This window comes from Silene latifolia, chromosome 9, assembly GCF_048544455.1.
Source record: "Silene latifolia isolate original U9 population chromosome 9, ASM4854445v1, whole genome shotgun sequence".
Classification (NCBI taxonomy): domain Eukaryota; kingdom Viridiplantae; phylum Streptophyta; class Magnoliopsida; order Caryophyllales; family Caryophyllaceae; genus Silene; species Silene latifolia.
In genome coordinates, this window is record NC_133534.1 from 2,919,294 (window position 1) to 2,930,198 (window position 10,905).

A 10,905-nucleotide genomic window follows, 5' to 3' on the forward strand; every position below is an offset into this window, starting at 1 on the left:
GACTTCTAAAAGAACCTTGAGATGGGAAGGACCCTTCGGCTTAACGTGAGACTACTTATTCTTTTAAACGCCGTACTTTAAAATTTGAATAGAATACATTTAAACATATTTGTACATCAATAAGTGATTATGCTCGTAAAAAATCAAATCAAATCAAATTATCCTAATAATTAAAAAAAATAACCGTTTTATAGCATGAGACCATTTCGTATTATATTATGTGATTAAAATATTAATTGAAGGGCGGAAAAGAAGCTGTCGGCTTCGAACAGGCAAAGACTTCCAACCTTCTACCTTCCAAATTCCCAACCTTTTCAATTTTTAAATTTTCTTTATCTACCAAACCCTAATTTTTTCCCCTTTCCCAAATTGACTTGAATATTCAATATTCAAGAATCTGAACTTTAAACTACAGCCAGCAACTGGGAATTGCTCAAATTTGATACTTTTGGGTCTAATTTATGGGTTATTTTGATCCAATTTCAGCTCTAATCCTCACTAGAATTAATCCTAAGGTACACAATTACTCATTTTTTGACATATAGTACTCCGTATCTAATTAATGTGTTTATTTATTTATTTATTTATTTATTTTGCATTATAATTTTATTTTTTAGGTGTTTTGGTTGAGCTATGAGAAACTTATTTGGGGCAGATGCCGTGAAATTCTTAGGTATACCCGGTGTACTACGTCATCGTACACGAAGCCAATGAAAATGTTGGAATTGAGAGCATTTTCCGCAAATAGAATAAAAATTAAGACTTGTGAACTATGGTGTACCATAATAGCAAATTCGAGTACTCCCTCTGTCCGGGTCATTTGTTATCCTTTTCCATATTGGGGTGTCTCAGAGAGTTGTTGTCCTTTCTATTTTAAAAATGAACTTGATGAACAATTTGGATCATTCACACTAAATTTGTTCCACTTGGCATTTAGTAATTGGCCCTTTCCTGTTTCCTTGGTCTTTGTGCCAAACCAAAGGACAACAATTGACCGGGACGGAAGGAGTAGAGTTTTAAGTGCAAAGAGAATGTGGTATAGCTGCTAGTTGGGGTAGGTAAGGATTTTTCGCGTAACTAATAGCAATAGCGGTAATTGTTGTTCAAGTAAATTTATGTGTCATGTGTGGTAGTACAATCGGAGAGTTTATAGCCAGTAGGATAACTGATGTGCATTTATGTTTTTTTCCTTAACTGCTTATAGCTTAGTCGGGTAATTTGGAGAATGTAGTAACTGGGTTTGTGTGTAACTCTGTATGGAATGTTCCAATGTTGCTAATGGATGTTCATGGTAATAGAGGTGTACCATTACGCATGTAGCTATGATCATTTATATTTGTTTCCTATCATGGCCATCCTCATAGATGATAAAGAAATCGGAGGCACACGCGACAGTTTTTCCACGAATTTCCTACGAAATATACATACTATTCCGTCATGCGTTGCATGTTTTATTTAAATCTTTGCATATTTGCTCCAAACATTTTGTAGTCTTTGGAAACAATTTCTATGTTTGGAAACAATTTCTTCGTGTTGCTATTACCACGGTAAGGTTGCATACATTCGAGCTCCCCTTACTCCCACAATCTGGAGGAGCCTTAAAGACAATAGTGTATCACTGTATTGTTGTTATCTAAGCAATCCCAATGTCTCCCATGGTTTAGAATTACTTTTTTTTTCCATTTTCAATGAAGCCAAAGACTCATTACTCTTTGGTTTTGGATTATGATGGAATAAAGCAAAATGGCTCCCTAAAGTCGTGCCGCTTCTTTGTATCGTGAAGTACAAGTCCTTCGATAATTTCTCGAAGCAATTTTCATATTTGGTAATATAGAAACGACCACTTTGTGTTGCTAACACAAGAGTAAAATTGTGTACATCCCACACCCTACTCCCCAATATGCGGGAGCCATTGAGGCACTAAGGTAATGTTATTGTTGTAAGGGTTTAGGCTTAATTGACCTTGATTATTCTGGATTTGAACATGACAGCCGTCATTTGGACATTAAACCATGCATGGAGCCCATACCATCCTTCTGAATTGTAGTCGGAGTTCATTGTATTTTGTTCCACGCAGCAGGCTATCAGTTTGAATCATGTGGGGTGTTGGTGTTGTGGTTGAGTGTGGTGTCGTGATGCTTAGTTAAAAGAAGGGATTTCTAGTGCGCCTAGTCAAAATGTGGAGTGTGGACATGAGATATTGTGTGTGATAGTTTAGGTGCACTAGGGATGAGGCTCTAGCCGAAACGCCTTGGTGTACTTTTGGTGCACCTTGTAGATGAGGCTTGCCCAACGAGACTCACTAGTACGCACCTCATATCATTTTCTTCTACAGCTTTAATTAAGCCATTTCTTTTACCCATTATTTCTAACTCTTACTCGTTATATGTTAGACAACTTGAAAATTCTTAAAAGGGTATTATAACCCGAAATTTTATCGGAAAAGACAAATTTGCTACCGAAAATAGGTTCCCTTGTGCCCAAAAGGCGCACGCCTCCGCCTTGTCGCTCGGCGCCTTGGTGCGTTTTACGCCTTTTCAAACAAGCTGTGCTGGAATTGGATAGTTCGAGTACGAGGTGGTTAACCTGCTATTTTCATTGCTTATTTCCCTTCTTTTCTCTCTATATCATTTTTAATCGGGGAGGAGAAAATTATAACTTTTTTCTTTCCTTTCAAATTGAAATAATTTCCCCTTATCTAGTAAAAAAAGTATAGTAAAGATCATGTCTTAGATGCGATAAGAAGAAAACTAAAGAATTACTCTACATCATTCGCTTATAATTTTTTTTTTACTAAGAGGCATGTTAGGATTTACCGTGCTAGTGGTTTCTCATTTGGTATGTAGATGTAGATCGAAATGAAAAAAGTTACATGACCAAGGGAATTTAAATGGAGCATTTCAACTGAAGAACTAATAATTTATTACCTTTTTTCTATTGTATAATCTCTGGTTGATGGATCTAATCAACCGGTTTTATGTAGAACCAGTATTATTTTTGTTAAGCTCATTTGTAAAGCTATGGATCTCGTTTACAAAGTTACTCAGTTAGCTTTAAAGTTAGGTCAATTACTTTGTATATGGGCACAATTCCTTTACAAAGTTACTTAACTAGCCAAGTAGCTGAGCTAAACTCGATACCTTTAAACTTTTAAATCTAGCTGAGTAACTTCATCTGGTTGTAGATACAACCGATTGTAGGATCTTTTTTCTTATGACGTCATATAACAAAAATTGATGATGTTACTCAGTGTACATTTAGAGTCATTTGATTAGAGTCTTTGAGATTTTATGGAGTCGCAAAATTCTGTAAATTCTAAGTTTTTATAGAAGAAATATGAACTTTGATTTTCAAACCTATAAGTTTAACTTGACTTTTGTATTATGTTTCACTCCTCATTTGCTTTTCACTTTTCTTTTTCTATATTTTCGCATTTTGAGGTGTGCGATCACCCATGGACGGTTCTAAAGGATGATTCATGTCAGCCGACCCCAAATAATTTTGGGATTAAGGCTCTGATGTTGTTGTTGTTGCAAAATTCTGTAAAGATTAGCTACCTTAGTTTTTCACATCTCGGGGTGGCCGGGGGGACAATACCAGCCCACAGAGTTCTGGTGGCAGTTTGGGTAAAAGGCAGGATGGAAATGCAGATCTCGTGATGAAGTTTAATGTTTTTGGGTTGGTAACGCTCATCTACGCTACACGTTAAACAACATTGCTTATCTGACGTGGATCTGATGAATGTGACTAGTTGTGATCGACACTTTGGATCTAGAAGGATCCTAGTTGTATTAATGATAAACCTCTTAATGTGTACTTAACATCATTAATCATGTTTATTGTGCTTTTAGACTAAATTTACGGTAACTAGTACCCTTATGGATTGCGTGGTTATACACTAAATATTTTAATGCAAGAACATCTGTCAATCTGATTATTCTTTTTGTTGGTTATGTCAAACACGCCACCGTAACCTATTAGGCTGTTACACGTTGCATAACACAGGGAAGTAGAATCTACTATAAATAGAGCTCTTGGTGTAATCCTGGTGTAGTAGCAGCTTCTCATGGCTCTTGCAAACACTCAGCGGTCTCGTGGAAAACAAGAAGGTCTAAATTCTAAATTATTCTCACTTCACTCTGTAATTATGTAGTGCTCTTTACTTTTAGGCTAAGTTATTTTCACTATTCTTGTGTTTCCTTTTATGATGCATTCTTGCTTTAGTAGGGTGGATGTCTAAAACTCTAAATAACATAGTTCTGTATGCATTTAGGTATTGGTTGGGATGTGAGTTATTAATCATCTTTATTGGCCCTTATTCTCTATGAAGCAAGAAATATTTCTTCAAATTTTGTGCTACTATATCTTCTCTAATTCAATAGACTGTATTTGTCAAGTGGCGATTCTTTGACTGAATTAAACAATAGTAGGATTTGGATTTAACATATTCTTCTTTTGCATTTTATAATCTATGTATAAATGTCTCCTTTGTAACTGATTTTTTTTGTTGGTCAAGCCCCCCCACCCCCCAAAACACACACACACACAAGTGGTGCGTAACAGCTTAAAACTTGTGCGACTGGTTCTTATATGTGGCTGTGTTCCTGATGATTCTGATGTTCTTAGATTTTTATGTATTCTAGTGTGAGAATGATTAAATTTTGTAATTGTCTCTAGATGCTTTGTACAAAGAGTTGTGGTATGCTTGTGCTGGTCCTCTCGTAAACGTTCCACGTGAAGGGGGGCATGTTTATTATTTTCCGCAAGGTCATATGGAGCAGGTATATGGAATTTTTTAGTTCTTATTCTCTTAACGTATAATCTGTTCTTTTCGAAATTGCTTTTGCATTGCTAATGCCTTTTTTTTGTTATTCCCGTTGCTTTTGGTGTGATACCCCTTACTGAACTATTTGTCTGTCACGTGATAGCTTTCCCCTTCACTTGTTATAGTTCTTATCTGGATATGGATCCGTAGTCATCACATTTGCCAGGCACTCATATCTCCTTGTTTTGGTTTATTTTTCTGTACATTAAATGGTATCTGGTTTCCATTTCTGATGGAGCCTAAGACTTGATATTCTTTTGTTTTGGAATATGATCGAACAAAGCAAAAAAGCCCAGTAAATGGTGCGCGCTTCTTTTTATTGTGATCTAGAAGTCAGCCATTGTAAATAGCGATTTGTCGTTATAGGCCATCTGAAAAAAAAACCTGGTAAGGTCGAAACTTGGGTTCCCGTTATGTCATCTGTGTAAGAAATGATTTTTTGAATTTACAAATAAGAATTTTGTATCAAGTGAACCTCAGTCGTTGGATTTATCAATGGTTTATTGAGAATTTAAGGCTGATGCTTGGGTGTTACATCATTTGTGTAAGACATTAATATTAATTAACAAAGAAAAAAAATTGTATCAAGTGAACGATGGCCTTCGCATCTATCCATATCTTCATCTTTTCACTTATCTAGTTCCTTAAATTATCAATTTCTACTTGGATTGATCCTTCTCTTTTTGCAGCTGGCAGCATCAACTAACCAGGGGGTAGAACAGCATATGCCTTCATTTAATTTGTCATCAAAAATTCTGTGTAAAGTTGGTAATATCGAACTTCGCGTAAGTTTCTGTGCGAGATGCTTCTGTATCCTGCTCCCCATTATAGTCTGTTGGTTGAACGGATATATGTCATTAACTTCTCTATTTTGCTTTATCTAGGCGGAACCAGAAACAGATGAAGTTTACGCTCAGATAATGCTATTTCCTGAAAAAGATGTAAGATTTGCTTCATTGTTGTACACCCCTCTTCATGATAAAAGTCGAGGGACAGAGATTGTGGATGCCTTTATACAATATTTTATTGTTTCTATCTTCTGTTTTCATATAAATAATGGTTTGTCAAATTATCAATCAAGTTACACATCTTATTTATGCTACTTTCTGTTTTCTATTTTCTCATTTACATCTTCTCAGACGCCCGTAGTTTTATAACTTCACAAACCCTCATATGAGAGTGTCATAATATCAGGAGACTGGCCCGTATAAAAATTAATTGAAACAGTTCTTTAAGTTAGTGGGTTAATGACTTAATGGGTAATGTGTAAGGTTAATAGTGAAATATGTTTGTCCCTCATTATATATAGGAGACTGTCTTTCAAGAAAATAATTGTTATAACACATCTTTTTTTCTCCCTTCATTCATGCGCAGCAAAACGAAGTAACAGAGCTGGATCCTCCTGTTCCTGAGCCTCCGAGGTGCGTTGTGCACTCCTTTTGTAAGATACTTACAGCTTCTGATACTAGCACACATGGTGGATTTTCCGTGCTTCGGAGGCATGCAGATGAATGCTTGCCACCCCTGGTAAGCTTTATTGCTGAGCTAAGTTTCCGCAAAGGTCCCAAATTTTTGGAATTGTTTAGTAGTAATTGAAGAACTAAGGAATCAAAAAGCATATCAGTCACTTCATGCCCTCGTGAAGCGTGCTTGACTGGAATTATACTGGTGCTAAACTCAGGGGATTTATTTTTGTGGTTTTTATTATAAATCTCTTGTTTCTTTCGTGTTTGTATTTTCATGATAAACTGCTCAATCTGCAGAAAATGTCTCAGCAGCCACCTTCGCAAGAGCTTGTCGCAAGTGATCTGCATGGTAGCAAGTGGCATTTCCGTCACATTTTTCGAGGTTAGAGCTTGAAAGAACTTCAGTGCATTGCTGTGAAATCTAGTAGTAGTGCTTTTGAGCTTTACGTTAAGCCTAATCATCTGTTATTTATTTCCCCTTTCGGTGCTAGTTCCCTGGCCTTTTCTTATAAAAGGCCGTTCTGCTGTGTTATCTCCTTGATTCCAAATAATTCGAGCTAGGCTGTAAATATTTTATAAGGAATAAAGTCGAAAATAATACCTCAGGATGAAGATGCATTATATAATGTATTATCTGATGTGAGTGACATTGTGTCAATTCATTCTATCTTTTGCATTGTAAATTATTTTGTGCGTTTACCTCTTGTCTGCACTTGTTCCATTGATGAGCACTGTATCTCATACTTCTGTTCTGTAGTCACTAAACCAATATTATTGTCCGGAATAAAATGTCGCAGAATTTTTTAGTAAGCCATGAATGCAAGACATTTTTGCTACTAATACATTATCTGCCTATAACCTGTCAACCACACGCATATTAGGACTGTCCAATGTTCCCGCGTTGGCTCGTCTTAGACATTTAAGCTATTGCTCTAGGCACATCGTTTACATTATATGATACTGTAGGGCAACCAAGGCGCCACCTACTGACAACTGGATGGAGTGTTTTTGTCAATTCTAAGAAGCTAGTGGCTGGTGATGCATTTATATTTCTGAGGCAAGTTTTATTTCAAATTGGAGCAACTTCAAATAAATTTATATCCTACGCTTTCCATTGGTTCCACTTCCCCTGGTTCTACTTTTTTCTTTTTATTTGTATTATTATCTATGTTTAGTTCTCACCTTGACTACCATGGACAGAGGTGAAGATAAGCAGCTGTGTGTCGGAGTAAGGAGGCTAATGAGTCCGTTGAATAATATGCCATCTTCTGTTATCTCTAGTCACAGTATGCACCTTGGTGTTCTTGCCACTGCAGCTCATGCAATTCAAACGGGAACTCCATTTTCAGTTTTTTACAAGCCAAGGTTCATGCTTTGTTTATACTTTGTTTGAAACTTCTTGTGTGTGTTTGCTAATTTGTTGTTCAGCATTCATTCGTGACATTGTTGTTTGACTGACCTGCTATAAACAAATAGTTGTCATGCATTCTAAAGCCTTTCAGTCTATAAACTGTTATTTTTGACAGAACGAGTAGCTCTGACTTCCTTGTTAGCGTGAAGAAGTACCTTGAGGCCAAAAGTCACAAGCTTTCTATTGGAATGAGGTTTACAATGAGATTTGAAGGTAATGAAGTTCCTGAAAGAAGGTATATATCGTTCTTAACCCTGTTTTTTTTTTTTTTTTTTTTTTTTATTGTTCGACTCTAAATATTTGTTTTCTTTTAAAATATGGTAGGTTCAGTGGCACAATTGTTGGCGTTGCTGATTCTTCATCTTCGAGCTGGGTTGATTCTGAATGGAGATCTTTGAAGGTTAAGATTAATGAGTTGATATCTATTGATCTTTCATTTATGTTTATTCATAATGACTATCGAAGTAAAGGCTCACTGTTTGGTGTATGTTACAATGATTGTCTATCCTCGAAAGCTGAGCCTTAGAGGATTGCTCAATATCATGGGTTGCCTCTGTTTTCAGGATAGATAAAACGTTTTGTCAGCCTGAAAGCTTTTTAAATTGTTTTGTATTGCTCCGCAGGTCCAATGGGATGAACCTTCATCCATTATGCGACCCGACAAGGTTTCACCATGGGAACTAGAATCACTTGTGGCAAATAATTGTGGCAACTCACAGCCCGTCCTGAGAAATAAGCGACCCCGTCCTGCTACAATGCCACCTGCAACCACTGATATGTCTTCTTCACTGGGTATATTATCTGTGCAAATACTAGGGTGATTTTACATGGAATGTTACTGTAAAACCCACTTTTATTTGACCTAAATACATATTAAAAAAAAATCTAATAGCTATGAGTATAGGTGTCTTTGATGGATAATTTTACAATATCTTAGTGTAGAACTGTTCTACAAGAGATTTTTTCCATTATCTGTTACCTTTTATATTTCTCATTTATGTCAAATCAGGCATCTGGAAGTCACCGTTGGAGTTTCCCTCTGCTATATGTTCTGAAGCTGAGCGTACACATGATCAAATCTCGTCAGTGAGAAGAGCTTGCTCTCTTCGATTGACATCAAGCAACGCTCTTCCTGCAGCATCCAGCCAGCAGATTTTTTTCCCCAACAGAACAGAAAACATGGAGTCTTGTGGTTTAGATGTAAAGAAAGAAACTGGTCAACCGAGAAAGAAAGGTGGTGGTGGTTGTCGACTATTTGGAATTCAACTGATTGGTTCTTCTAATTTGGATGAAACTTGTGGTGGAGCTACATTGTCAGAAAAGAACGGTGAAGAGCATATAATCCCACCTCTGGAGGTAGGGTCCGACCATTCAAATGGTAAGCGACCTGATGTGCCTTCATTAAGCGGTGATCCTGATAAATCTTCACAGAAATCATTACCGGAGTCCCAAAGCAAGCAAAGTAGGACCTGCACAAAGGTAAGTCTTCTTGTGTCCTATAAGTATCATTATATCTCGTGCTTATTTACTTCAGATAGTCCTCTCCCGTCTGTGTGCCGTATTTTCTCATGACTCATTTGTACGTAAGTTTGGTGAATGAGTGGTAGACCTGATAGTTGGTACTCGGTCAAATGATTTTTTGTATATTTGTATGTCTATCTTATACCAGTATTAAAAGTGTAAAATGGTGAACCTTATTAACTCTAGTTATAACGAGTGTCCCAACACTCCAAAAACGTAACGAGAGTACCAATGCTGGAACCATGAGTACTGTATTCCTCATAATGGTTTAATCTGTGTTTGTGAGACCTGTTCAAGAATGCCTTGAATTATTTTAAATTTCCTGCTTTGCTTGATCATCACATCATGCTAAAAGCCTAAAACTGTGACACTATTTTGCACATGTTCAGAATTCTCAGTAAAAAAAAAATATAAGCCTAGTTTTTTACGGGAATGCCTTGCAATATCTGAATGAATTCCAGAGATTAAAAATTTGGTTACTCCGTATTATTTTTCGCATTTTTAGAGGTCTCAGAAGAAAAGATATTTTTTTTTTTAAATGCCTTTCTATCTTTGATGACTTTGAACTAGGGAAGGCGTGGCCGAAATCTTCCTATAAGGCCATAACTGAAATCTAATAGTGGACCTAAATTATACATACCAGGTTCATATGCAAGGCGTGGCTGTTGGGCGGGGTGTAGATTTGACCCATTTTGATTGCTATGAGGACCTCCTCAAGAAGTTGGAGCAGATGTTTGATATTAAAGGGGAGCTATGTGGTTCTTCTGAGAAATGGCAGGTTGTCTACACCGATGATGAGGATGACATGATGATGGTCGGAGATGATCCATGGCAGTAAGTTTCTCTCCTCACCCATTGTCTCACAACTTTATGATTTATCTATTGTAGCAAACCCATATTGTAGGTCGACGTTGCCATTAGTCCCCTACCGTCAGTGGCGGAGCTAGGATTCCCCGTTAGGGGGGGCGAAAAATTTCAGAGGGGGCGAACGATAAATTTTCTTAAGGAAAATTTTAAAAATTTCGAAAAATTTAACTAAAAATTTCAGAATTTTCAAATTCAGCGGGGGCGGGCTGTCATGCTTGGTGTCTGATGGAATGCTTCCTTTATACAGAGAATTTTGCAGCATGGTCAGAAAAATCTTCATCTACACATCTGATGAAGTCAAGCGTCTTTCGCCAAAGAACAAAATCTCTGTTGTCGTGGACACCAAGCCAAAAAATGTTGATGTTGATATGGCAGTTGCCTCTGAGGAGCAGTCGTCTGCTGTGGGCCCTACTTGCTGATATTCATGACTTATGCCGCCGGTCTAATATCCAAATTAATGGAAGAAATCGATGAAAATGCAGTATAGGAAGATTAGTGAAGTTGTCAAATGTCGATCGAGTTGTATTGTTATCCATGCCATGCTACCTCTCTAATCTTTGTATATAAATAACTTCAATCTATCTATCTATGTTTTCCTTGGTTAATGCCTTGAATCGTCCATTGTTTTACTGTGGGGGTTTGTAGCGACTAGGTTCGGTATCTCGTCTCCATTCGGGCGACCAGCTACATGCCTACATTGGCTAGTATGGCTACATATGCATGCATTTTAAATCTGCTTTAGTTATGTAAGCTTAATATGACTCTTTATACTTGCAATTTGCAAATACAAAACTCACCGTAGCTGAAGTTGCGCA

The 10,905-nt window shown here is 37.0% G+C and overlaps 1 protein-coding gene across 6 annotated transcripts; it reads left to right on the plus strand.

The window, feature by feature from the left end:
* Window positions 1–247: 247 nt before the first annotated feature.
* LOC141598712 (auxin response factor 1-like) lies at window positions 248–10,695 on the plus strand. Of its 6 annotated transcripts, XM_074418454.1 has the most exons (16): window positions 248–515; window positions 618–673; window positions 4,006–4,109; window positions 4,678–4,781; window positions 5,515–5,610; window positions 5,710–5,766; window positions 6,200–6,352; window positions 6,589–6,673; window positions 7,258–7,348; window positions 7,492–7,656; window positions 7,818–7,937; window positions 8,027–8,102; window positions 8,326–8,494; window positions 8,712–9,181; window positions 9,867–10,057; window positions 10,338–10,695. In XM_074418454.1, the coding sequence occupies exons 3-16, from the start codon at window positions 4,067–4,069 to the stop codon at window positions 10,507–10,509; spliced, it is 1,992 nt and encodes a 663-aa protein (XP_074274555.1). In that variant the 5' UTR covers window positions 248–515; window positions 618–673; window positions 4,006–4,066; the 3' UTR covers window positions 10,510–10,695. The 6 variants fall into 6 exon arrangements, with proteins under 6 accessions (XP_074274555.1, XP_074274554.1, XP_074274558.1 ...); XM_074418453.1 differs by lacking the exon at window positions 618–673; XM_074418452.1 differs by lacking the exon at window positions 618–673 and having other exon boundaries at window positions 407–515; window positions 3,982–4,109.
* Window positions 10,696–10,905: the final 210 nt, after the last annotated feature.